We start from the raw sequence: 27,149 nt of genomic DNA, 5'->3' as shown, positions 1-27,149 counted from the left end.
TGCTGACCCCCACAGGCCCCCACAGCCCAGAGGAAGCCTGGACCTGTGGACAGAGTGCCCACTCCGCCCTCAGATAGACCAAGGCCTAATCCATGGCCCCACTTACCTCAGACAAGTCACGCCGTCTCTCTGAACCTCGGCTTTCTCATTTCCATGATGCTTATAAGATGACCTGCCTCATTGCACTGTCAGGATTGAATGTGATAATGTGCAAAGGCCTGTTGCCATGGCTGGCATCATGGGCACTGAGTAAATGACAACCATTATCACTGAATTTTGCAGCAAACAGTGGAGGTGGAGCAGCGGCTCCTGTCTGGGGGCCCATGGACACCCCACCAGGCTGTGGATAGATGCTAGCTTCTGAATCCTCTGAAACTGCAGTCTAGTTTGTTTTTGTTTTTGGCTTTTTTTTTTTTTTTTTTTAAAGGGCTGCACCCACAGCGTATGGAAGTTCCCAGGCTAGGGGGTCAATCGGAGCTGTAGCTGCCGGCCTATGCCACAGCCACAGCAATGACAGATCTGAGCTACATCTGCGACCTACACCATAGTTCACGGCCACACCGGATCCTTAACCCACTGAGTGACGCCAGATATTGAAACTGTGTCCTCATGGGTACTAGTCAGATTCTTTACCACTGAGCCGCAACAGGAATTCCCTGCAGTCTAGTTTTCACTAGTAGGTTTCATTTTAGGGGGAAGAGAACCCACAGCTTTCAATAAACTCTCAGAGAGGCCTGTGACCCAAAGAGGTTAACGCCTCCAGGTAAAAGGCTTTCTTATCAGGAAGACTTCCAGCCAGGCCCTGCCCACTGGGGAGCCTCTGACAGCCAGGATTTGCTGGGGAGTGGAGGGCAGGCGCCATCCCAGAGGCCGTCTGCGAAGGGGCCTGGCTTCTCCTGCAGCTGTTTTTTTGGCTCCCCTGGGCAGAGAAGCTGGTGATTGGAGCTGGCGTTTTCAGTCTAAATCCTCATGGCATGTCCTCACAGTGGGTGCAGGTTTCAGGAACAGCCGGGACAGATGGTCCCTCCGCGGGCCCCTCCGCCTCCTCCCACACGCCTGTCTGGAAAGTGGCTTTGGCTTGGCCCTACTGGAGCTTCTTCCTGGAGGAAACTCAAAGCCAGCGTTGGGATCGGGTCCCCTGAGGATGCAGCAAAGCTGCCTCAGGGACATGCCCGGGGAGGAAGAGAGTGGGTGGGGGACAGCCAGCAGGGTCCCCCTGGCTGAGTTCAGAGCCGTGGGCCCAGCTACGGCCCATCCTGGCCTTCTCCAATCCAGGCCCCACTTCCCTCCCCTTTTTCTCATCAGAGCATCTGTGGAGACTGTTTAGGGCAGACGGCCCACCCGGCGGCCCTCCTGGAAAATGGAGAGAAGGGAGCCCAGGGCATCCCCGGAGTGCCAGGCCTTGACAGTTGCGCCCGGGTAGGAGGCTGGGCATGGGGGGGCCCTGGTGCAGGGAGAGCCCCTGGCCGTCCCCGCTGACAGGGCCTCTGGCTGTCCTCCGCAGTGCTTCATGGAGCGGGAGCACCCGAGAGCCGAGGAGGCCCGGGTGAGTGGGCCTCCATCTCCTCATCACCTCCCGCCCGCAGCCTCACGGGGCTGCTCACACTCACCATCCATCCCGCTCCAGGGGGACAACGGCGAGGGCGATCCAGGCTGTGCAGGGAGCCCCGGCCTGCCCGGTCCTCCGGGACTGCCCGGCCAGAGAGGCGAAGAGGTAAGAGCAGGGCCCTCGCCTGGGCTGGAGTCTCCACAGGCACGACCCTCCGTTCCTGAGGGCAGTTTCATTCCTTCCGAAGGTCTTCCTGGGCCCTCTGGTGGCTCCCTCACTGGGAGTCCTATGGGGGCCTTCGAGGCCTTAGGTCACCGGCCGCCCCTCACTGCTCTGTCCTTACCTGCTCTCCTGGTTCCCAGGCTTCCTCGCAGCTCTGGTCCCCTGGCCACTCTGCCTCCCCACTGCCTGGCTGGAGCTGTTCTCCAGGGCCCGCTCCTTCACCCCTTCAATGCTTTGCTCAAATGTCACCTTCTCAGTGAGCTATTCCCTGACCACTCGCTCTAAAATGGAAGCCCCCGCACCACCCCTCAAACCCCAGACTCCCTCCCTGCCTCCCCCCATCACCCTCTGACTTAGTGTGTCTTCCCTTCCTTTGGGGACATGCTGCAGGTGTCTTCTGAGCACCGCCTATGTGCCCACCCCGTTCTATTCGGTACTGTCCACCTCTCCCTAGAGGGTAAGCGCCACGAGGCATGGATATTAACGTTCTGTTTATTGCTGTGTCCTCAGCGCCTGGATCAGTGCCCAGGACATAATAGCTGCTCAATAAATGTTTGTTGGATGATTTCGAATGAACCAAAAGAAAGGTTTAACATCAGCTTTAACATCCTGCTCTGGCAGCAGCTGCCTGTTGACTCCGGCTGTGGTGGCCTAAGAGGAGCACCGTGGAGCTCCCCTGGGGGGTTGGAGGGGCCTGAGCCTTTTTATCCTTTTCCCTTGGCTTCCTTTGCAGGGTCCGCCTGGCATGAGGGGCTCCCCAGGTCCTCCAGGCCCTATTGTAAGTATCTGTGGTTTCCTGGCCTGCTTGAGAGGCTTTTGAAGGGGTTGGAAAGCCCAGGCACCATTCTGCTGCCTTGTCTCCGGGAAGCTGCAGGACAGAGGGAACCTCCGTCCGCAGCCTCTCCTTTCCCTCGTCAGAGCATCTCTGGGGACTGGGGTCTCCCACCCCCCGATGCCGGAACCGGCCTGCTCCTCCCGCTCTGCCTGTGGTCCTGCTTCGAGGTGGCCCTCGGGCGCATCCTTGTTTTCCCAGCCCCATCCCTGCTGTGTTTTGCACAATGGCTCATGGTCAGGGCAAGCCTGGAAAGTGAGTGGCCACCTTCAGACAGGGGCCAGGGGCCGGGATGGAGCTGCCCTCCATCGCTCTGTAGGGCCCTCTCTAGGACAAGCCTCCAGAGGCCAGACAAGGGACGTCTGCCCTGGAGTCCTCCATGGTGTTGATGTGGCAGAAACATAGAAGTGACTGGAAAAGCCTGGAAGAACTGACAGTGCTTTCTCTGGAGGGAAAAAAAAAAAGAAAAAAGAAAAAAGGCTGGTGAGAGTCATCTTAGAACAAGGGCGCCCTCCACCTGGGGGCCTGTGGAAGTCAGGTGACAGGCATGACACTGGCAAGGGAATTCACTTAGGGAGGACCTAGGCAGGGCGGTCTGACGCCGCCACCAGGGGCTGTTTTGCATCTCTGCTGACGGTGGAGCCGGGCTTCCTGGAGCCGAGGCGAGGAGATGTCTTCTGGGCCAAGACTCGGCGCTGCATCTCTTTTCCAGCTGCCTTGAACATATTCCCATGACGCCCTCAGGTCCAGATGGTGACCCAGGGGTACTGTGCTTGTGAGATGTGACCTGCCTGTTTCTCCCACCAGGGCCCCCCAGGTTTTCCTGGTGCTGTTGGCTCCCCCGGATTGCCTGTAAGAACCTAGCGCTGCTCGACCTCCCCTCCCCCCACCAGCCAGGTCTCTGTGGCTTTTGCTTGTATCCCTTCCTGTCGTGCCCTGGCCTCCCTCCTCTGTGTTTGTCGTTGTCCCCCTGCAGGCTGGGTAGCTAACGACACAGGTTCCCTGAGGTCCCAGCAACTCAGACAGCCTCCCAGGCTCTGACTTCTCTCCATCTTCCCCCCTCCCTCTTCTCCTGCTTCCTCTCTCTCTCTCTCTCTCTCTGTCTACTCTCTTCTCCCCTCTTCCGTTTCCCTTTTGTTCTCTCCCATAATCACACATCACTTCCCCCAAAGCCTCCAGAGCTATTTTACCTTCTTATTTTAAGCTGGTGCCTCTAGGGGCCCCTTTATCCCTCCCTTCTCACTTCTGCCTGCTGCTTCTCCCACCTTTGGTGTTGACTGAAGATTTGCTGAAAGTAGTTCTTGGGGCCCTGCCAGGCACCTGGCACAGAGCCCGGTGGAGATGCCAAAGCTTTAGGCCTTCACACTGCAGGCTGGCACGGGTTTGCTGCCCTGCTGCTTGGCAGGGCTGTCCAGAGGCACCCCAGGGATTTCAAGGCGGCCATGCTTGCAACCTTTCCCGTCGTCCTAGAGGAAACTTCCTCCTCTTCCTTTCCTCTGCCTTGGCTCCGGTCCCAGTCTGCTCTGAGGCTGGGCATGTGATGCCAGCGGTAGGGTTTCTGGGTGTTGTGGGGCACTGCCCCTCTGTGCCCAGGGTCTTGGCCGCCACCTTCTGCCAGGTGTCGTTAATTGCTCTGCCTTCGTCAGCGTCACAAGTATGTTTAAATCATCCCCATCCTCACTGTTGCTCCCTCCTGGATCTTGGAAACTAACCTCCCGTTTGTCAGATTTCGTGTTCCTGGGGCCTGGCTCCTCTCCTCCCAGGCCTGGTGATGGAGGCTCGGGGAGCAGGGCCCCTCCTTGTCGCAGCTCCATCTGTCCCCACGTCCTCATCCTGGCCGGACCTTGTCTGTTTCTGCTTGCTTGGGTGAAGGGGCCATCTGTCCGTCTAGCCATCTGTCTTGTGTCGTGGAAAGGATTGGGCGCCGTCTCTTGAGGGCATAAGGGAGAAGGGGCAGACATGGCCCCTTACCAGTGCAATGCATCTCTGAAGGCCAGGGTGAGGTGCAGGGGCTGGGGACTCTGGCTTTGACTGAAATAGATATCCTTTTCCACCTAAAAAGTGACAGGGACTGCTCTGGAGGGAGCCTTCCCGTGGCCCTCCCCTGCATCCCAAAGGGGTGATTTGGGGCTTGGGTGGGGGCTGGGACAGGTAAGTGTTGGGTGTCAGGTGACAACTTTTGGTGGGAGCATCACTCTAGGTACGCCTTTCCGGACAGGTGCCCCTCAAAGGGAACATGTGTCACCCTCCTAAAGGTACACCCCAGACAGTGATCACAGCAGGGCACACCAATGACTGTCACCCGAGAAGTACCTTCTGAGAGTCACCCACCTGGACAGGCATATCTCTGTGGTGACCTGTCTTAGGGGGAGACGCTCCTGACGGGCACCCTTATATGGGAATTTATGCTGCTGATAGTTACCCTTCTGGAAGCACCCCCTATGGTCACTTTGCTGGGGACCCTAAGGGGGCCACTAGCAGCCCCTCACCTTTGCCTCGAATAGGATCAGAGGGCTGCGGAGCAGGGGGAAGGAGTCAGGGGCTGGGTGGGACTGCCCTCCCCGGCAGTTTCTCATGATTTTTCTCTCCAAGGGTCTTCAGGGAGAGCGAGGCCTCAGGGGCCTGACGGGAGAGAAGGGGGAACCGGTAAGAGGAGGGGACAGGGACGGAGCTAGATGAAGAGCCCTGGGGGGACGGAGGTTGGGTCCCGGGAAGGTGCTCAGTGGAAGGAGGGACGTGGGCTCCTTCTTTTGAAACTCTTTGCCTCTCAGCCTGATTCCCTCAGTATGGGGGTCTCCCCACCCCCTCAGGATCAAAGGAAGCTGATCTCCCTGTGTCCTGGCTCCCTGTAAGGGGGCTTTCTCCCTCCCTCTTCCTGCAGCATTCAGCGTGCCCCTGCCCCTTCCGCACCCCGGATCCTCATCCTCCCCTTCCCTGGGCTGCCTCCTGGGGCTCAGCTTTCGGGTTCTGGGTCTATGATGGGACCGAGGGAAGCTGGACTTGAGGGAAATGGCCCAAGGTGGTGCTGTACTGGAGTGGGTGGATGGGCATCTGCTGAGGGTCAGCTTCAGACTCTCTGGTCTTGGCCACCCTCATGCCCAGGGAAGGGAACAGAAATGTTGGGGGGCGGGGTGGCTGGTCCATCATGTCTCCTTGTCTTTGCAGGGTCCTCCAGGGCAACCTGGCTACCCAGGTGCCATGGGCCCCCCAGGACTGCCTGTGAGTGAGGGGACTCGGGCTCTGAGAGTACCAGAGTCAGGGGTGGTGGTCAGGACAGGCCCCCAAGCATGGGATGTCCGCAGTGGGCTCCCTCCTTTCTGAGCATTTCAGCTGGTGTCTCTGCCAGGCTGTCTGTCCAGAGCCCCCACAGCTACCACAAGACCCCATGGTGGTGGAGCTTGGCTCACCTCTCGGCTTTCGGGGGCTCACTACAGTCAGTGCACATTAAAGGCCAGTTTCTCTGCACCCTGAGCGGCCCAGACTGGCAGAGGACTGAGGGCTCCATCCTGGGGGGTGGGGGAGAGTTGGGGAGGCCCCTTTCAGGTGGCCACGACCTGCTTTCCACTGGCAGCGGTGGGAGGCTGCCATGGCGCTCCAGCTCTGGGAGCAGCCCACGGCTCTGGTCCCCTAGCCTCGTGCCATCTGTGTCTAAATGCCAGCCTTCATGCCAGCTGCAGTCTCCACCCCTCGCATCAGCACCATGCCTGGCGGGCCACAGGGCTAATTCCTTGTCTCTTTGCTGCTCAGGGCATCAAGGGGGAGCGCGGCTACGTGGGTTCCCCGGGAGAGAAGGGAGAATCGGTGAGTGCAGCTCCCTCCTTGGGGCGGGAGGAAGGGCTTCAAATGGCTGGTCCCTGCCCGCCGCCTCTGCCTGCCTGCCTGCCGCCTGGAGAGCTTCCCAGCCGCCCGTAAAGGGGGAGACGTGATCCCAGCTTCCAGACCCCCCTGAGTCATTCCAGCTGCGTCTCAAGCAGTCTGCGCTGCGGCTGGTGGTTGCTGTGGGGGCGGAAGCTTCAAGGAGAATCCCAACTAGTTTCTTGAAGACAGAGGGAAGGGCTGCCTGAGGGAAAGGGGGTCTGAGTCAGCTTGGCTGGTTGGGGGGACCCCCAGGGCCCCCCCCAACCTCCTATGTCCACAGGGCCAGAGAGCCAGGCTGGAGACTCTGGACCCCACTCAGCCACTGTGCCTGTCCCCAGCAGCCCAGGGCTGCCCCTCACAGGGCCAGTGTGCCAGGCCCATACTGAGCCCAGGAGATGGGGACACAGGCTCACAAAGTGACATGGCTCACCCGGGATCCTGCAGCTAGTTAGTGAAATAGGGCAGAGCCTGGACCTGCACTTAAGTCTGTTTGTGACAAACCTCCCCAGCCTCTGTCCTACCTTCCCCCTCACACAGGCCAGTGAGACCCCCTGCGGTGTAGCAAACCCCATGGCGCATCTATTCAGTCACAAATCTTTCTCATGGGCGTTAGGGGTGTCAGGCTCTGTTCTGAGGCTGCCTCCGTGGATAAAAGAGGCAGTTGCACCCCTGGCCCTCACTGAGCTCCCATTCCAGTGGGGCAGGCAGATAACAGATGAGTAAACAGATACACATGAATTATGAGAGAAAGGACTGGTGAAGAAAATCAAGCAGGGTGAGGAGCTGGAGCCACAGACAAGATGCATGAATCAGGGGCAGAGAGGCCTCTCGGAGGAGGTGGCCTTTGAGCTGAGCCCTGAATGGAGTGCCGGGGTGGGGATAGAGGGAGGACACATGGTTGTTTGTGCGGGGGAGTCGCAGAGGGAGAGGCCAGGGTTGGGGGCACCTCAGGAACAGATTTGAGCTCTCTAATGATTTGGTAACATTTCAAGAGACCTAGAAAGGGATGATGGTGGGCATTCTAGGTAGAGGGGACAGTTGTGCAAAGGCCCAGAATATACAAATATACAGCCCGCTATATATGAATGTGTAGTGTTCAGGGAATGGCGGTCTGACCAAGCAAGGCAGAAGATAAGAAAGGGAGAGGGCAGTGAAGCAGAAAAGGGTGGTAGGTATCAGATCAGAGGATGCCTCAAAACCCAGCCTGGGTGGCAAGTGTGCGCCTCCTTCGGGTGGCAGAGGGGAGCCATGGAGGGTGATGGAGCAGGAGAAGGTTATCATCAGAGCTGTGTTGAAGAAGAGGAGATGGCAGCCAGGTGCTGGCTGGGTTGGAGTGAGCCAAGAGGTAGCAGGACTCATTAAAAGGCTGAGTCAGGAGCTCAGGCAAGGGAAGGGACACCTGAACAGACCAGGGAGAGGAGTCCTCTGGCTCAAAGGGGCCTCCCACCGCCTTTGTGCCTCTTCTCTGTGCCCTGTCCCCTGATCCCCCCCCCGCCCCATCAGAGTGACCCATTCTGCTCCTTTGTGTCACCAGGGCCCACCAGGATCTGAAGGCCTCCCAGGTCCCCCAGGCCCAGCGGTGAGTGAGGAAGGAGACAGGGAGAGGGGGATCCCTGGTCCTGCCCCGGGGTCTGGGGGGCAGGGAGATTGAATTCTAGATGCATTGTTCTCTGTGGTGACAGGGTCCCCGAGGAGAGCGAGGACCCCAAGGGAACTCGGGTGAGAAAGGCGACCAGGTGAGTGGTGACAGGCACCTGGCTGGCTGTCCTGACCATGGCGGATGACTGGAGGGGCGGCAGGAAAGGGGCTGGGTCCTCCCCCTGGTGGTCACCCCCACAGTATGGTGAGATGACCAGCTCTAGCCTCCCAGCCCCCCACCGTCATTGAAATGTAACCTCTCCTTTTGTGCCTGGGGCCTCGCCTGCCAGCAGAGTGGAGGACAAGGCCCCATGGCTTGAGGCAGCCTCATCCCGTCACTCTTTCCACCTGGGCAGCCAGGCAGCACAGCAAGCTGTCCCTTGCTTTCTTCCTCTAGGGATTTCAAGGCCAGCCAGGCTTTCCAGGCCCACCGGTGAGTGAAGACACAAAGCCAGCTCTGTCCCATATGATCCCATCTGGGAGGGGCAGGCCTAGCGAGGCCGGGCTGGGCAAGGATGGCCCTGGGGAGGGAGGGAAGAGGCACAGGCATGGGAGGAAGGGAGAAGCGGCCTGGGTGGCCAGGCCCGATTCCAGGAGCCAGGACCTAGAGAGCAGGGCCTCCTGGGTGGGCCCTGGCCCAATCAGCCCAGCCAGACATGACGCTCCTGCTGATGTTTCTAGGAAGTCAAAATGCGTCGCGTTAACAACAGTGAAGCATTTGCAGGAAGAAGAAGGAAGAGGAGCTCCTTTCCAGCCCCGCTTTCATTCTTGCCTGCTCCTTTGTTGCCACAGGGTCCCCCTGGATTCCCAGGCAAAGCTGGAGCACCTGGTCCCCCGGGCCCCCAAGCAGAGAAGGTGAGCCAAACCCTGGTTGGCCGCAGTCACAGATCTCAGCCATGTAGCTTCCATAGCCCTGTCTCCTCACCCCAGCATCAGGCCTTCGGAAATTCCAGGATTGATGCAGTTACATTAAGGGTGGGGAAAGACCTCCAGGGTGGATCCAGCAACTGTTCTAGAGCCACAGGGCTGCGGTGGACCAGCAGGCCCCTAGGGCTGACAGCTGGGTCCAGGAGGCACACTGGCCTCTGTGCCACCCAGGACCCCACCTGCTGGGAGAGGGTGGGTGGGGAAGAGGCAGAGGGGTGTAGTGAGAGGTGGGTGACTAGAATGCGACAAGCCAGCTGCATCTCCTCCAGGGGAGGGTGGGGAGGTGGGGGAAGATGGGAGGCATATCCAGGACTGGGAGCTCTGGGCCCTGCAGCAGGAGGGGCTCTGGCCATTTGCCTTCTGGGTCTGACAACAGCAGGAAAGGGGAACGGGCCTCCTGGGAAGCCATGCTCAGGTTGTCCCCAAGTGCCAGAAGGAGCAGGCGTGGCCTGTGACCTGGTGACAAGGGTGTGAAAGAGCAGAGTTAGGGAGCCCCCGTACAGGCCGCCCCTGGGTTTGGCTTGGTAGACTTTGAAGACCAGCTCCGCCTTGATCTGGAGGCTGACATCCTTGTCTCCGCCCATCCTCTGGGGAATTCAGATGTGACAGACAGTAGTGTAATGAGGCCCCAAATTGACTTCTAAGCTGAGGGTGGGGGATCATGGCCAGAGGGAGGGGCGGGAGGTCTGCAGCCTCGGGGGTGCCTCTTTCCTCCAAAAGCTGGAAAGGATTTACAGAAGGGCCACCTTGGTCCAGGTTCTCACTGTTCAGGTGAGCAAATAAGGCCCAGAAAGGCTGAGGGCATCCCAGGGACATGCAGCAAGACACTCAGGAGAACCCTCGTGCCCCTCCCCAGAGCCAGCACCTAGCAGCCATGGTTGAGGCAGGGTGCTGCCTCCCTTTTCTCTGTGGGGCACCTGGGTGGTGGCCCCCACCAGAGTCTTCTGTGCTGGCTCTATACCCCAATGCTGCCTGCTCTCCTTAGATAGGTCATTGCAGAGAATCCCAAACTTCTGGCCAGTGGGTCCCCATCCAGACTCCCTGTGGGGCAGCCATTTCCTGGAACTGTGCTGACCCCTCCTGGTAGCTGGTGGCATTGCAATGCCACTCAGCGCTCTTCCCCACCCCACCCCCCACTCCCACCTTGGGGTCTCTGGCTGGATCCCTTTCCCTTGGCGACCCCCATAGCCACAGCTCCAGGGCAGCCACCGTCTCCCCACTACATGCTGTGGGGAGCCACCTGCCTCCCCCTCCCTTCTCCCATAAACATTCTAATTTACATGTTCACTCTCATCATTCCCCTGCTTTGAACCATCAATGGCTCCCCAGTGCCTGTAACAATGTCTTTCAGACATTTTCTAGTCCCTGAGGCTTTTTGTCGCCTGAAACCTCACCTGAACTCTCAGGCTCTAAAATAGATACAAGTGAGGGAGTTCCCGGTTGCCTAGTGGTTAAGGATCTGGTGTTATCGCTGATGTGGCATGGGTTTGATCCCCGGCCCAGAACTTCTGCAGGCCGTGGGCACAGCCAAAAAAATAAAAATAAAAAAAAAAGCAGACGCTAGTGGAGCTGCTCTGGCTAAGGCAAGGGTAGGGGTCCTGGACTCCCACCTTCGGGGCTCCCACTTTGTGCCCCTGCCCCTCCAGGCTCCTCCAGGAACCCCCAAGTCCTGTGAAGTACAGTTTGAGAACCACTGGTCTATTTGATAAAGTCTAGTACAGGCTTCAGGGCCCTCCCCCAGTCTAACTCCTCCAGCCTCTTCTCCCCGCACCCCCATCACACAGGCTTCCCAAATACCTGGGCTGACCAGGCATGTGACCACTTCCAAATCCTTATCCTTTTCTTGAGATGATGGGCACTCAAGATGGGCATGCCCATTTCTCCCTCTCCACCTGCCCAATTCCCAGGCGTCCTTCAGAGCCCAGCATCTGCTGACTCCTCTGTGACACCTTCCCTGACCCCTGACCAGAGCGAGCTGCTCCCTCTTCTGAACTCCCATGGCCCCTTACCCACACCCAGTGCACACACTGTTGCATTGCCCTTGCTCGTTGTGGGCCTGTGACCCTCACTGGACTGTGAGCGCCTCGAGGACAAGGGCCACCCTTTCTCCATCTGTGGGAATCAGAGGCCATGTAGAGCTTGGCACCTTGTTGGGATCAGTGTGAATTGCTTGTGTGCCTCTGGTTCAGCCCTTGTAATGGAGCACCTGCCAGCCAGTCCTTGGTCAATCCTGGGGAAGGTGCTGGATTGAAAAGGCTCTGCCGCTTCTTCATGGAGCGGTTTGGAAAGGGGGATGCTTGTCAGGTGAAGACAGGTCTTCTTGGGGGAGTGGTGTGTGCGATAGGGCCAGTTAGACCAGAACCAGACTTGGGTTAGAAGCCAGTGTTCCTGACGTCCAGTAGTCACCAGCCCCTATGGCCCAGGATCTTGCCTCTTGCCGAGGGCGGCGGGGGGGGCAAGGCCCTGCTGACTTTGTTGTGGGGTTCGTTTCCAGGGCAGTGAAGGGATTCGAGGCCCGTCAGGCCTGCCTGGTCCCCCTGGACCACCAGGATCTCCCGGGATTCAGGTGAGTGTGTGCCCTCTTAGCCTGATATGGGCTTGTGTGTGTGTGTGTGTGCGCGCGCGCGCTTGTTCTACGAGGTGGGAGCCAGGTGAGGGGTGGAGAGGGGTCAGGCCCTCCACTTCCTAGGATTCCAGCACAAACATGCAGAAATGCCTTTTCCCCACTTCCAGGGCCCCGCCGGTCTGGACGGTCTGGATGGGAAGGATGGCAAGCCTGGCTTGAGGGTGAGATTTTGAGCCCCAAAGGGCCTTCCTTCTCTAGGATCCAAATTCAAGGAACTCTGATGAAGGGAATTGAATCCCACCCCCAGCACCGCTTTCAGGAGGTTCCCCCACCTTCCCTCAGTCTGCTTGTCACCATGCCCCACTTCTCTGATTGCACCAGAGCCCCACGGTTTCTCTGTTCCCCTGGTAGCCTTAACTGGGTTGGATGAGCTGGGTCTCACCAAAGGCCGGCAGTGAGGGGAGTAAATTTATGTCCAGAAAACTCAATCACCTAAAGAAACTAGGCGGGTGTCAGAAAGAACAGGCTGCAGACCTGGAAAAATTGGGGTCTGGTTTTGCTGGAGCATCTGAAAAGGACAGAGCTGTGGCAAAGGACAGAGCATCAAGATCAACCCCCTCCTGTACCTGAAAGAAGGAAAACAGGTTCAGAAAGGGGCCTGGATTCACTCAGGGTCCACAGCCAGAGGCTGAGCCCAGCTCAGAGTCTTCTCAGGACAGTCCCTCCATCCTGGGGGGGGGGGGGGGGCGCTGGAGAACAGGGAGGTGGTGGTGAATGGGTGGGGACAAGCCAGACAAAGCTCTTGTCTCAGTGCCCCATCTCTTTCCCCAGGGGGACCCCGGTCCTGCTGGCCCCCCCGGACTCATGGGACCCCCAGTAAGTAGAGCTGCAGGAAGGAGCTGGGAGATTCCAGAGCTGGGCAGGTGGGGGGTAGGGGGGCAGCTCAAATCCACATCTTCCGTGGACCGTGCTTTGACTCTGGATGGATTTGGTTTGTTCAACCTGAGGAAGGGGAAGCAGCCTGTGCTTGAGGTGAGGGATGTGGTGGCTCCTGCTTTGTCTTCCAGGGCTTCAAGGGAAAACCAGGACATCCTGGCCTCCCAGGACCGAAGGTAAGGGCCTGGTGACTTTTACCAACCAGGTCTTCTCAGCCCCTCAAGACCTGACCCCAGGCAGAAGTGGAAGCCTAGCCAGAGTGGACGTGCTCTGCGATTCTTGGCTGAGATGCTCTCCCAGCATCTTGGCCTTCTGAGGCCACTGGTGCCTGGCAGACTGGGTCAGGGCTTTGCTGTCTGCCAACCTGAGGGCATCAGAGCTGGGGCAGGATCCCTCTGAGGTGGGGTCAGCTTTGAGGTGAGGGAGCCAAATGGAGGCCTGGGGAGCTCCAGTTACCCCTCTCTCCTCCAGGGTGACTGTGGAAAGCCAGGTCCCCCGGGCAGCAGTGGCCGGCCTGGAGCGGAGGTAAGGGCCTGGGGTCCACGCAGGCTGCCTTTAGACAGCGCTTCGGTTCTACCGAGTTGGGGCTGCAGCCACCTCCTCCACTCTGGCAGAGCGCCTGCCTCCTCTCCTCGGCCTTCTGGGGGAGGTTTTGCACAACACGGCACACCTTGAGCTTCTTCCTCTTAAGGCTATAACTGGTTCCTCTCCCTACGGGCTGTTGGGTCACTAACCTACAAAGCAGGCCTGACCTTCTCAGGCTGGGCTCTGCTTTCCCCTCCAACTGTACTCATGGGCCAGGCTAGAGGCTGGGGCTCAGCGTGGCTCCTCCGACCTCTGCTCTGCCCAGCGCTCTCCTACCTAACAGCCCATGTGTGTATATCTGTTTCTGTGTCGTTTCTTCATTTTTCTGGCTCCTGCAGGGCGAGCCTGGTGCCATGGGACCCCAGGGAAGACCCGGCCCCCCTGGCCATATTGTGAGTTAAACTGTTTTCCTCTCTGCCTCTATGAGAGTTAGAATGGCGTTGGGCCGGGTGGTGGTGGGCCAACTGGTCATGACCCCAAAGAGGAGCAGCCCCAGCCGTATGCAGCAGAATAGGGGTTCTGACTCACTCAACCCAGTGGTTCCCCAACTCTTGGCTGTTTTCTTATTTTCTGGGCACATTCGAGTTTGCTTATCAAAGATCATTCAGTTATTCAACAAATAATTATTGAGCACCTGCTCCATGCCGGGCACTGCGCCAAGCCCTGGGCTACAGCAATGAGTGAGGTAGACTCGGTCCCCTGATCCCAGAGCTTCTGAGTGGGCATAACAAACAAACAAATTAATGAGGAAGGATCAGGCAGCGATGTGACGTCATGGGGGAGGGGCTGGGAGGCAACTTTACTGGAGAAGTGGCCTTTAGCTGAGGCCCAGATGATGAGAAGCAGCCAGCTGCCAGCAGTCTGAGGGAAGAGGGTCCAGGCAGGGGTGCAGCTGCTGTGAAGAGCCCGAGGCAGGGAGGGCTTCCTGTTAGGGGTGCCCCAGAGTCAGCGTGGTGGATGGAGATGGAGGAAGGTGTGAGTGGGGAACAGGAAAGCTGAGCTCAGAGAAGACACGATGCAGATGGTGGAGGCCTTGGGGGCGTGGTCGGGAGGGGAGGGTGCGAGAATGAAAACAGGGGTTATCGGTGGACAGATGGTGGTGGTGACACAGGTGGCAGGGGACAGATCTTTGGAGTCGAGGACTTGCTAATGACCTGGGTGGGGAGGAGCCAGGGGGCAATAGAAGGAGTTGCTGGGCACTGTTTGTGACTCCTGCTTGGCTTGAGCAGCTGGGCAGTGGATGTGCACTTACTGAGAAAGGGTGACTTGGAGAGGATTTTTATTAAGCAATAATGGCTTTCCCGTTTTACTCGTCTGTAACACAGATGACTGCCAATGGGCGCCTTTGATCCATGTGACGGCGCTGAGCTGGTGGGGTTCCAGAGAAAAGGGAATACACGGGCATGTTACTGCAGCCTATTGAGGCTGGCTGCGCACTTTCCAGAAGGCTTTTGGACATGTTAAAAATAGTTCAGGACCCAAAAAAAAGGAACTCTCAGGTCCTCATCACTATTTTTATGGATCTCAAGGGGTCCAGAGACCCTGAATTGGGGACCCCGGGTCTAGCCCTGCCCCCCCATTACAGATGAAAGAAGGAGTCACACACCCTGGATGTGTCCGCATTTGAGACCGGGGGTGGGGGGCGGGTTCCTCTTCCCACCTCTGTCTGCCAGCCCAGCCGCCTGCGGTGTGCCAGTCCCAGTGCTGGACATACCTGCCCTTGGAGGCTTGAGATGAGTAGGACAAAGCCTGTGCCTCCAGAGCTTTCCACCTGAGAGTGTGGAGGGAGGAGCTCTGAGAGGGACCTGTGAAGGTTCAGAGAAGGTGTAACTCTGACCAGGGAGGTGATGCTGGGACTGGGCCTCAGTGGGCATGTGCGAGATGGGGCAGCAGGAGCACTCTTGCTGTTGGAGGCAGGAGACCAGGGAGCTCATTTACCTGCAAGGACTTGGGGTTGGTGCTGAGCCCCTGCCCCTCACCCCCTGCTGCACAGAGACAAGCCCTGGTCTCTGCTCCTCGCACAGAGCGGGGGAGGGGGGTGCTCAGAAGACATCCAGGCCTACGTACTGCATACTTTACTCCCTCTGCACTGGACTCTAGCTCCCGGACTGTCCCCTTAGCGCGGCCCCGGATGTATGGTAGGCGCAAGGGTCCTGTGTGCTCAGGAACCCCCCCAGCAGGCCTCAGCTCTGGCACAGATCAAGCGCCAGAGCAGAAGGAAGGAGGGTTTGGGGAAGAGAACGGAGCTGCCATAACAACTCTGGGGCTTGTTCCTGATGGCGGGTCCTCGCCGCCCCCAGGGCCTTATTACAGGAGCCTCTTTCCATCCCACTGACTCCGTCTCTCTTTAGGGGCCGCCAGGGCCTCCAGGCCAGCCGGGCCCAGCTGGGATCTCTGCAGTGGTAAGTGACATGCTCCCCTCGCCCCTCCCTCCCAGGAGTTTGGCCCTGCTCTGCGTGGCCTCCTTGCAGAGGGACCTGGGAGGAGGACAGCGTGTCCCCATGCCCGCTCCTTCCCTGGCATCGCCCTCTCCTGCCTCCAGAGTTCTCCTAACTGGCCTCTGGCGAAGGCTTTTCGAGAGGGCTAGAGGCCAGGGCGGGCCCCAAGTTCAGGCAGCGGCACCTCCTGAGGCGGGGCCTAGGGGTGGGGGTCACGGTCCCTGGCACGAACCCCGTCTGCTCTGGCTGTGTGGGGCTCACTCTCCTCTCTCACCATCCCCTTCCTTTTCTCTAGGGCCTGAAAGGAGACCGGGGATCACCTGGAGAAAGGGGCCTTTTAGGTCTTCCAGGCCAGCCTGGCCCCCCTGGACACCCTGGTCCCCCGGTAAGAGGCTGTGCCGAGGGGGTGGGGTCAGTGGATGTTGTTGGTTGTACACAGCCGGTCGGTCTCTGGGGAGGGAGAGGCAGCTAGCACAGAAGACGCAGCACGGCGCTTGTGCCTGAGGATCACGTCCTGTTTGGAAGAAAGGACAAGCTGTACAAGCCAGCGTGGGGCCGGCCGCACCCCCACCTGCGCACATCCCTCCACTAGGTGTCAGACAGGGGAGACGGCCCCTGTTCCACCCCCGCCCCTCCCCAGGGGAGCTTGCTGGGAAACACAGGAAACCTGTAAATGTCAGCAGCCAGACACGCAGACTATTGCTGGAGCTGTCTTGGCCACTCAGAAACCCCTCCTTGGCCTCAGCTCCGGTTTATGCTGAGAGCTAGGATATATTGGTCATTGACAGTGTGCTGAACGGCGACCTATGTGCTTGACATTTTGTCATTTAATCTGGATTGCAACCCTATTTGGTAGGTCTGATTGTCCCTATTTTGCAGATGAGGAAACCAAGGCTCAGCAAGGTTAAGGAGGTTGCTGAGTCACTCAGCTAGTGAGTGGAGGAGCCTGCCTGTCTCCAGAACCTGTGTCTGTCACTACACAGCAATAGTCCCTCTTTCAAAGGTTCCAGACGGGTGGACCACATCAGGTGGAACTGCCTGCCACCCTCAGGGATGAAAAGTCTCCCTGGGGGTGCGGGGGATTTCCTGGTGTGGCTCAGCAGTAATGAACCTGACTAGTGTCCATGATGATGTGAGTTTGATCCCTGGCCCTGCTCAGTGGGTTAAGGATCTGGTGTTGCGGTGAGCTGTAGTGTAGGTCACAGACAAGGCTCTGATCCAGTGTTGCTATGGCTGTGGCTGTGGCATAGGTTGGCAGCTGCAGTTCTGATTCAACCCCTAGCCCAGGAACTTCCATATGCTGCAGGTTTGGCCCTAAAAATTAAAAAAAAAAAAAAAGTCTCCCCGGGGACTGAGGCAGGACCCAGGTCACCTAGCCCCCAGGTCAGGGTGCTTTCCAGCGAAGCAGACTTCCTTCTGGGGAGCAGTAGCAATGCCCCTGGGACTGGTGCCCAGGAATGGGGTGGACAACTCCAGTCCAGGCAGGGGAGATCAGTTGGCCCATCTGCTAAGTGGGCTAAGCTTTGCCTCCCACTCACTCTGATTCCTGCCATGGACCCTGGGCAGGCAGGACCTACCAATCCTCTGTCCCTCCTGTCTGCAGGCTCAGGAGCCTCCAGGGTCCCCGAATGAATCTGCCAGTTGCCTTGCAACCTCAGATTCCTCTTCGTCAGCATCCCACCAGAAATGGGTGGGGCCCAGGAGGCAGCCTCTCCTGTCTAGGGGTCTAGCAGAGGGAGCCAACTCAGACTGCCCTGGCTGATCTCTGGGACCTCATCAAGGGCAGAGGTTCACAGTTCACACCTTTATTCAGCAAATATTGGCCATACACTCAGAACCAGAGGATGTGTGAGATGCCAGGATCTCAAGCAGAGAACAGGGCAGGTGCAGTCTGCTCTTCCCTCATAGAGCACCAGGCTGGAACATGCGGTGGGGCCTGAGTTTCCACAGCCCAGGGTTCAAGTGTCCGGGGAGGATCACAGCTCCTTAGTGGAACGTGGTTTGGCCATGCCTAGTGGGCGAGGTGAGGCATGTGATGCCAGGCTGGGTTGGTTCTCATCACACCTCCATTGCTCTCTACTCCCCAGGGTGAGCCTGGCGTGGATGGTGCAGCCGGCAAAGAGGTACCGTTGTGCTGGGTTTCTCCTTTTCTCTTGGGGATGCTTGTCCTTGCTCCCAGCTTTTCCCTGACCCCTCTTCATTCATCCAGGGAATGTCCCTTATGCACAGACCACCTCTGACAGATGCACAGGAAACTGGTGCCCGTGTTATTCTGGGGAGAGGAACTGGGGACTGAGGGAGGTGCATGAGCATGAGGCTTGTTTTTCACTCTTTTTTTCTCCATGTACCTCATCAAAAGGAGCCAATGATAACGATAATAGACCCCAATAAACATTTCCAGGCACCCGCTCTTGCCGGGCCCTCCCTTCATTTTGACTTCTCGCCCCTTTTTGCCGATGACGAGGGACCCAACCAACATGATCATATGAGGCCACACCCCAGGAACACAATTCTCCCAGCTGTCCCCAGCCTTGTTGGCAGGGAGGCGATTGTCCTTTCTCACATAGACCCCAGGGGACACAGCCTGGGGGCTCAACACTGTGGAAGGTCCTTTCATGGCACCTGCCTCCCCTGGATGGCTTGGAGATGCTGCCCAGAATTAACCCTTGACTTTTGCTTTCTTTTAGGGACCCCCTGGAAAACAGGGACTCTATGGACCCCCTGGTCCAAAGGTGAGTGGGCACTGGCTGAGTTTGAGAGAAGAAGCTCATGAGTTGTTAAGCCCAGATCCAGGCTATGACTCTAACTGTAGAAAGAAGTCATAGGGAGGCCAGTGGGCAGGGGGGAAAGTGGGCAGAACTCGAGCCATATCCACTCTGAAAACTCCTCACATGGGGCTGTTCCAGGGTTTTAGCCATGGTTGGGAGAACAGTTCATTCACTCATGATGGATTCATTCATTCTGTGAGCATCCACTTGGCCTTGCTCACTTGCCAGGCCCTCTGTCCTAGCAGTGAGTAAGCAGAAGTCCCTGAACAATAGGTGCCCACTTAGTCCAGTCACACATACACCGCAGCATGGCAGGTTTTACAGAAGACTGGATGGAGCACCGTGGCATCAGAGGGAGGGAGTGATTGATTCAGCCTGGGGTGCCAGGGAGGCTGTGCAGAGAACAGGAACATTTCAGCTGAGTGGGAGGAGTGCATGGGGAAGGGGAGGGCATTCCGGGCAGCGGGGACTAAGGCACATGGCTGAACCGGAATCATAACCAGTGAGGTGTGGCTGGAGGTTCAAGGGCAGGGAGACGAGGCTGGAGAAGATGTGGTCAGGACCATGTCATGAATGGCCTCGAATGCCTGGCCGAGGACTTAGACCTTTATCCCGAGAGCAGCTGGCCATCAGAATTTCCAAACAAGGAGTAACACCATGAAAACTGTCCTTTAGAAGGACCGCTTTGGGGGCAGTGACACGGGCCACCTGTCAGGATGCTGGGAGGCTCGGTAGGGGGCTGGAGCCAGGAGCGGATGGCTGAGACATCACGAGGTGGACTTGAGAGTGCTTGGCAGTGCTGGGCTGTAACTTCCTCTCCTTGTAGGGTGACCCAGGACCTTCAGGACAGAAGGGCCAGGCAGGAGAGAAGGGACGAGCTGGCATGCCTGGTGGGCCTGGCAAGAGTGGCTCCATGGGACCTGTTGGGCCACCGGGTCCTGCAGGAGAGAGAGGCCACCCTGGATCTCCGGGGCCTGCAGGGAGCCCAGGATTGCCGGGAGTGCCAGGCTCCATGGTAAGGGGGACGCTGGCAGCCACGGGCACTGACCCACAGAGCAAGCATGCGGGGTAGAGCATGGACCATTTTAGAAGCTTCTGCTGACGCTTTACAGGAAGGAACATGTGGGCGGCTCGTAACTGTGTGGGAGAATGGGGGGCCGGTGAGGACTCTCGCCCCAGAAAAATGTACCGATGCACAAAATGTTTTGGACCATTTGGGGGAAGTTAGGACACTGGGTTATATCTGAGGGAGGCTTGGAAACTTCTATCCCTCTCCCCAACCTTTATTTCCGTGAAGTCTATTCCCAGGGGAGATGCGCACCGGGCTTAGAAGCATAATTGAGGCAGGTTTCTTCTCTTTCCTCAGGGAGACATGGTGAATTATGATGAAATCAAGAGGTTCATCAGACAAGAGATCATTAAAATGTTTGATGGTAATTGGCAGCCGGCTGGGTGGCAGTGGGGGCTGCTCGCCCTTCCCAGCTACTTTTCCACCCCGCCCCGGCCTCCTTTTCCTTAAAGCTCAACACCCGCACCCCCACTGACCCTCCTCCCCCATTTACGGGCATGTGTTCAATTAGGCTTCAGACCTTCCCTGTCACCTGCTCAGTTCAGCGGGAAAATGATTCCTTCCTGCTTCCCCCAAGCCCCCACTGGAGCAGAGGAGACAGGAAAACTGATGTCAAACCAGTCGGCAGAGAGTGAGCTCTAAGCAGAGGGTCGAGCTGCAGCTGTACGATGGCTGGTGTTGTTTCATTTTAAGCTTTTTTCTGTGCATTTGTTTATCCAACCTTGATAGGCTAAGGACTGGGGCCAGCAGGGACTCTTCCTGAAGGGGCTAGGCGTCTTGCTTGGGAAGCAGACCTGGCATGCCAAGCAAGGAGTCTGGACTTTATTCTGAAGCCAGGGGTGAACTAATGAAGGCCGTTGGAGAGAAGAGATGCTGTAATCAGATCTGTGCTTCAGGAAGATCACCGTGGGGAGCCACCCTCGGGGGCGAGGGCACAGGAGACCACTTGAGAGATTCGCCCACACCTTCCTTGCTCTGACATTGCTCTGAAGAGAGGCTGTCTTGGACTCCATGCTGGTGGCTTCTCTGTAGCATCTGTGGTCATCCCGAGTCTCTGGGGCACCCTGTGACCTGTTCCGTCCCTTACTTACAGAGAGGATGGCTTACTACACCTCCAGGATGCAGTTCCCCATGGAGATGGTGGCAGCTCCAGGACGACCAGGGCCCCCAGGGAAGGACGGTGCCCCAGGCCGGCCTGGCTCCCCAGGATCACCTGGGCTTCCTGGCCAGATTGGCAGAGAAGGACGGCAGGGCTTGCCAGGGGTGAGAGGTAGGTCTGCCCTCTGGTTACTGAGGTGCACGCCTAGCTCCTTGGGGCGAGTAGGAGCATCTGCTGTGAATGTGGCACTTGTGTGCATGTGTGTGGTTTAAATGATCTGACTGGGTGTGTCATTTTTCTACTCAGGGATATTTTATTTCTTTTGTTTCAGGGCTGCCTGGTACCAAAGGTGAAAAGGGAGATATCGGTGTGGGCATTGCAGGAGAAATTGGTCTACCTGGCCCCCCAGGTAGGAAAAGCCAGCCTTTGAGACCATGAATCTAGAGTGGTTGGGATCACCTTTTTTCTTTCTTTCCTTCTTTCTTTCTTTCCTTCTTTCTTCCTTCTCCTTTCTTTCTTTCTTTCTTTCTTTCTTTCTTTCTTTCTTTCTTTCTTTCTTTCTTTCTTTCTTTCTTTCTTTCTTTCTTTCTTTCTTTCTTTCTTCCTTCCTTCCTTCCTTCCTTCCTTCCTTTCTCTTTCTTTCTTCTTTCTTTCTTTCTTTCTTTCTTTCTTTCTTTCTTTCTTTCTTTCTTTCTTTTTTTCATTTTCATTTTCATGTTTTTTGGTCTTTTGTCTTTTTAGGGCCCTACCCACGGCATATGGAGGTTCCCAGGCTAGGGGTCCAATCAGAGCTGTAGCCACCGGCCTACGCCACAGCCACAGCAATGTGGGATCCGAGCCACGTCTGCGACCTACACCACAGCTCATGGCAATGCCAAATCCTTAACCCACTGAGCAAGGTTGGAGATTGAACCCGAATCCTCATGGATGATAGTGGGGTTCATTAACCACTGAGCCATGACGGAAACTCCTGGGATCATCTTTGTTTACGTTCCTTCTATAACATAGTTGTATAGAATCTCAAATCACCACAGGCCTCTCAATCAACATGTATAGCATGCCACTATGTGCAAGATACTCTACCAGGGCGGGTATGTGTGTGTATGGAGGGGGAGGGGGTTTGGGGATGGGGTGGAAGACCCAGTGCCTGCCCTCAAGTCCTAAACTGGGCTAGCATGACATAGTGCAAGAGCCCTGGATGTGGTGAGGCCAGGGAACAACACAAGTTCAGGTCCTGCTCAACATCGCACTGGCTGCACGACCTTGACGAGCCCAAGAGAGAAATGACTCACACTTGATAGCCTGGCTCTGAGCTGCAGCTTCACCACTCAGCAGGGGGGTGATCTGTTACTGAGCCTGGGCCCTCCTCTCCAAGGTGACACAATAGCTCCTTTCTCGTGGAACTGTCATGAAGATTCACTGAATAATGCAGAAAAAGCACTTGCCTTGTGCCTGACACATGAAAACTCTGAATAAAACTAGCCTGTAGTATTACTGTTACCATGAAATAAATGTCAGGATCAGATCAGGTCTTCATGGAAATATGTCGTAACCCGAGAAATATTAATCAAACGTAAGGTGTTCTTTGCCATGACTATTATTTCTCCTTTGCTTGTCATCTGGGTCTCCTGATTTTCTTTCTCTGACTCTTCCCTCCTAGGTCCTCAAGGTCCCCCAGGGTATGGCAAGATGGGCGCAACTGGGCCGATGGGCCAGCAAGGCATTCCTGGCATCCCTGGCCCGCCGGGCCCCATGGGCCAGCCGGGCAAGGCCGGCCACTGTAACCCCTCTGACTGCTTTGGGGCCATGCCGATGGAGCAGCAGTACCCGCCCATGAAAAACATGAAGGGGCCTTTTGGCTGAAATCTCCATCTCTGTCAGATGAAGGACTCCATTGGGAACAAATGGCTAAAACTTGCAGGACTCTGTGATGGGTTGTGAATGTTTGGGGGTTTTTTTAATGGCTATTAATATTTTTTTATCAATAAATAAACAAACAAAACTATCTGCAGTCTCACTCCCAGCAGGCTGCAACTGCACCTCCATGTCATATTCCTCTTGTCATTTGGTCCCTGGGTTGAAAGAGGGCATTTCCTTCATCGTCTGGTCAAGCAATGGAGCTGTAAGATGCTGCTGTACAGGACCCGCCGGCTCAGCTCTCCTCTCCCGATCCTTCTGAGCCACCCCCTGGACCTGTGTCCTGTCCTTCACGGCTCACTTCTCCAAGTCAGAGCAGGGGCATTGCTCAGTTTCTCCTCACAAATGAGCCAAAAACAAGCTTGAAGTTCCCACTCTCAGCTCATAAAGGCCCCACCTATTTGCTTCCCTAAAGAAACCAGTACCTGACTCACCTTGTGTCCACCATTTTCACTTCCTGGGTGTAACCCAAAGCCAATCCAGGGAGCATCTTGGGAAATGCCATCGAGTGCCAAGGTGCCTTCATCTGCCTGGCAGCACCTCCACACACTGGGTCTTGTCTTGCTGCTCCAGTAATTCTGTGATTAGAAAGACAGGCTGTAGCCCCTGGCCTAGGTGACCAGGGAATGCTCCTCTGGGAAATGATATGGAAAGTCCTGCCTGTACCAATGCATGGCCCCGTCACCAGCTCTTCTGGGTTTCACATGGCATCTTTGATTCTTTATTAATCTAGCATGTGTGGTACTTTTCCTGTACTTCTTAGCCTAGGCCTTCAGAAACAGGTTGTATCAGTGCCAAGGGGTCATGGGCAAGCCATGATCAGATTTGAGTTCGTGGTCCTCGAAGTCCACTGGGACTCCGGTGATCCGTCTGCTGCCTCCTTCTCCATATGTAAAAAGGCTAGGAAGAAAAAGAAAAAAGAGACAGCAAGTGGAATATACTAGATACATTCTATCTCAAGCTTCTTCTCTTTCTACTTTTCAGATCTCTTGTCCCGATGGGCTGGCTGCCCTGTGAGAAAGCAATAGCACACATCCAGAGGGACTTCCAAAGAAAGCCTTTTTACTGGCCCCAGCTTTCTGGAAGCTTTCTTCAAGTTGGATAAACTTCAAAGGGATCACAGTAGGCTGAGAAATGAACCCAGAGTCCAGATGTTTATCCAAACCGCCTGAAGCCTTCAAACTGGCCGTCAAATCTCCAGAGCTGCTGCCCTTTCCAGCACAGTTTTGAAAATTCCCTTCTCCCATCGAACCCCAAAATATCAAGAGCTTTTCAGGCCCTTGGTCCTATTTTTTTTCCTGCCAGGAGCAGAGGTGTGCCACTGGCCCAGGAAATGAAATCAGGCAGACTCCCAAGTATGCCAAATGTCTCACATGAGGTTTTTAGATAAAGGAGGAGCCGATTCTTATTTTATCTCTTACCAGCAATTCTCAGTTAACCCTGCTTCTAACAGAAACCATTAAAAAGCAAACGCGTCCTCCTTGCATTGAAGTAGCAGCCAGTTTGGGGCAGCGGACAAGGACAGATGTTAAAGGGCTCCCATTGGAAGGCCAGCTTCTTTTTGGCCCAGTCTGCAAAGCACTGATGATGGGCCTCATGATAAGGAGCATGTTGGCGAAAGTAGAAAGAAAGAGAAGCAAGGACCAGCTGCTGAATCGAGCAGGCTGGCTCCAGGGGCCAGAGGGGGAAATCGCTGTGAGGAAACATCAAACTCATTTCCTCCGAGGACCACCAGGGAATCAAGCCTCACAGAGTCAATGATGCTTTCTTCACTTTTCTTCCTGAGTCAAGTTCACCCTACTCTTAGGGGATCCTACGACAGTCGAGGTTCGAGCTTTCATGATTTGAGTGCTTGTCTCCCTGGAGTTTGAAATTGCTGTATTTTCTTGGACCATGAAGAACCAGATGGAAGGCTGAATTTTATAGTCTCTTCTGTTACTGTGGTCAGCCAAAAAAAAAAAAAAATCCATAGATTTTGCTCCTAAGTTCAGGCGCTGGGTAAGCTGAAGGGAAGGGAAGGAGCAGTGGATGCCCTCCCTCCCTCTCCCTTCAGGCAGCTCACTCACATTCCCGCCCTCATCCTCATGTCTTCATTTCTTAGTGTATTTATTCCGGGCCTTGAAGGCAACGCACTGATCATTTGGATTGGCAGCGTCTCACTTGACGAGTTCGTTTCTTCTTTCTACTTTGTGCCAGAAATGGTACCAGGTTTGGGGGATTCACAGGCAAACTAGACATATATGCCTCCCCACCCAGTGTCTGGGGGAGGGCAGAGGGTTCAACAAGCAGTTACAATAAAGTGGAATGATGGGGCAGCACCAGGAGCCAGGGAGGCAGAGAGCTGAGACCTAACCTTGTCTGGACAGAGATCGATGTAGGCAGAGGGAACAGTATGAGCCAAGGTCCAGCAATGACTGAAGGCAGCATGCTGAGTGATGGGGGACAGTGCATGTGGCTGGAATGTGGGCTGTGCTCGGGGTGAGATCAGGGAAGCAAGGCTTTCATGTGAGGCTATGTCGAGCCAGGTTGGCCTGATGGGGAATTCCTTTTTTTTTTTCCCCCTGTCTTTTGTCTTTTCAGGGCCACACCTGCAGCATATGGAGGTTCCCAGGCTAGTGGTCAAATTGGAGCTGCAGCCGCCTGGCCTACACAACAGCCAGAGCAACATGGGATCTGCGCCGCATCTGCGACCTACACCACAGCTCATGGGAATGCCAGATCCTTAACCCACTCTGCGAGGCCAGGGATCAAACCTGTGTCCTCATAGATACTAGTTGGGTTCATTAACCACTGAGCCACAACAGGAACTTCCTGATGAGGAATTCTTAATTTGAAAAACCCTCTGCTCTGTAAGACGGAGAAAAGGCTGCTGCATCTTTATTCTGCAGAGAAAAATCTCCAAATTTGATGCCTTCTGGAATTTAAATCTTCTCTTCTGTCATAATATTTTCCCCTGTCACCAGAATTCAACAGACTCTATTTAGACTCTTGCTTCACATGTGGTCTGTTAACCCCCGATGAGCCTTGATCTTTTTGTCATTGTCCTGAATAGTTTATGGGAATTGAACTTATCAATGTACCTGCCATACAATCCCATAATGCAGGGGAGTGTGGCCAAATTGCCATGTCTGTTGTTCTCATTTTCCCGTTGGTTCTGTGGAAAGCTGCAAATCGCCCTCTGATCCAAAGCATCCAACTGGAATTTAAATTTTGGAACTGGATCTAGTCAGAATCAAAGAGACTTAATTCCGTAATAATTGAGTGGCTATTGGTCTTCCTTCTCGGTAAGCAACACTGGAGCTGGTGCTGAGCCAGGATGCCTGGGGAGAATGATGTGTCTCCAGGGGTGGCAATATTTTCCAGTGGATGGGCCTTCCATTACCAAGCTCTGCTTTACCTCTAATGGGTCGAGCATGGGGCTTCCATGAGCTCTGGAAAGTGCTCTGTGCTCTAAAAAGAGCTGGAATCCACGTTTTCCCCTTTGGCCAAAGTTTAAACAAAAACAGGAACTTCTCCACCCACCTCTGTCTGCCTCAGGTAGCTAAAGTTTTGGAAATGAGTTGATTGTTTTTCAGTCTTTGGAAGACCTGCTCTTCATTTTGCCCAGCCCTCTCCAAAATAAACACACCTGGGCCTGCTGCAGGTCCTCAGAGGCATAGCCCTGGACTTGGCTTTGGCTGGTCTCTGACTGCCTGAGAGATGACTTGGATACTTTGCCCCCAAACAACACAGACATCCAAGAGAACGTTCTCGTAAGAGCTCTTTGCTGAGCAGAGGGGGCTGGGGCGTGAACCTCATGGCTTAATCCCTGACACCTAGAACAGAGCCAGGCAAGTGGTTAATACATTTGTGGAATAAAATGAGCAAGCCTCACATTATCCCAGTTTGCCGGCCAGGTGTCACTGTTCTCTCTCCCAGAAAATACCCCTTGACTTTCAGCCCAGACTATAGGACTTCTTTCTTTCTGAGATTTTGTAAAATTCATTTCCACCATTGTTTTGGATTGTGTGTGGTGGGGTGGGTTTACAAAGGCAAAAAAGGTAAGACCAGCTAACTACTAGGCACTGATTAGTTAACAGATGTGGACCTGGCTTCAAATCCTGCCTTCTCCATCCTCCCCCACACACCTTTTTTCAGTCTTTTTAGGGCCGCACTCATGGCATATGGAAGTTTCCAGGCTAGGGGTGGAATCAGAGTCACTGGCCTACACCACAGCCACAGCAATGTGGGATCCGAGTTGAATCTGTGACCTACGCCACAGCTCACAGCATCACCAGATCCTTAACCCACAGAGTGAGGCCAGGGATCCAACCTGCATCCTCATGGACACTAGTCAGATTTGTTTCCGCTGAGCCACGATGGGAACTCCCTTCATTTCCTTTTTTTTTTTTTTTGTCTTTTTGCCTTTTCCAGGGCCACTTCCATGGCACATGGAGGTTCCCAGGCTAGGGGTCTAATCGGAGCTGTAGCTGCTGACCTACACTAGAGCCACAGCAACACGGGATCTGAGCTGAGTCTGCGACCTACACCACAGCTCATGGCAACGCCGGATCGTTAACCCACTGAGCAAGGGCAGGGATCGAACCCGCAACCTCATGGTTCCCAGTCGGATTCGTTAACCACTGCACCACGATGGGAACTCCTTCATTTCCTTTTGATAGCGGGGAAGACACTTAGCCTCTCTCAGCCTCAGCTCCTCATTATAAATGGGTAAGAGTATCCATCTCAAAAGACTGTGGTGAAAA

General features: G+C 55.7%; 1 protein-coding gene across 6 annotated transcripts in view; it reads left to right on the top strand.

The window, feature by feature from the left end:
• Positions 1 to 22,526, top strand: part of COL16A1 (collagen type XVI alpha 1 chain) — a 65,987-nt gene extending 43,461 nt beyond the window's left edge. For 3 of the 6 annotated variants that reach the window (XM_047793010.1, XM_047793012.1, XM_047793009.1), the window contains 27 exons: positions 1,306 to 1,419; positions 1,505 to 1,546; positions 1,628 to 1,714; positions 2,505 to 2,549; positions 3,411 to 3,455; positions 5,196 to 5,249; positions 5,769 to 5,822; positions 6,351 to 6,404; positions 7,996 to 8,040; positions 8,144 to 8,197; positions 8,497 to 8,532; positions 8,892 to 8,954; positions 11,521 to 11,592; positions 11,760 to 11,813; positions 12,424 to 12,468; positions 12,660 to 12,704; positions 13,000 to 13,053; positions 13,452 to 13,505; positions 15,465 to 15,515; positions 15,847 to 15,936; positions 17,639 to 17,674; positions 18,239 to 18,283; positions 19,146 to 19,334; positions 19,686 to 19,752; positions 20,482 to 20,658; positions 20,819 to 20,896; positions 22,148 to 22,526. In XM_047793010.1, the coding sequence (XP_047648966.1) occupies positions 1,306 to 1,419; positions 1,505 to 1,546; positions 1,628 to 1,714; positions 2,505 to 2,549; positions 3,411 to 3,455; positions 5,196 to 5,249; positions 5,769 to 5,822; positions 6,351 to 6,404; positions 7,996 to 8,040; positions 8,144 to 8,197; positions 8,497 to 8,532; positions 8,892 to 8,954; positions 11,521 to 11,592; positions 11,760 to 11,813; positions 12,424 to 12,468; positions 12,660 to 12,704; positions 13,000 to 13,053; positions 13,452 to 13,505; positions 15,465 to 15,515; positions 15,847 to 15,936; positions 17,639 to 17,674; positions 18,239 to 18,283; positions 19,146 to 19,334; positions 19,686 to 19,752; positions 20,482 to 20,658; positions 20,819 to 20,896; positions 22,148 to 22,350 (1,953 nt within the window). In that variant the 3' untranslated portion in view covers positions 22,351 to 22,526. The other 3 variants (XM_047793013.1, XM_047793011.1, XM_047793014.1) reach the window with 2 other exon arrangements.
• Positions 22,527 to 27,149: the final 4,623 nt, after the last annotated feature.

This window comes from Phacochoerus africanus, chromosome 8, assembly GCF_016906955.1.
Source record: "Phacochoerus africanus isolate WHEZ1 chromosome 8, ROS_Pafr_v1, whole genome shotgun sequence".
NCBI lineage: Eukaryota > Metazoa > Chordata > Mammalia > Artiodactyla > Suidae > Phacochoerus > Phacochoerus africanus.
The sequence above is the reverse complement of the archived record's forward strand: the minus strand, read 5'-3'. Positions and strand labels throughout refer to the sequence as shown.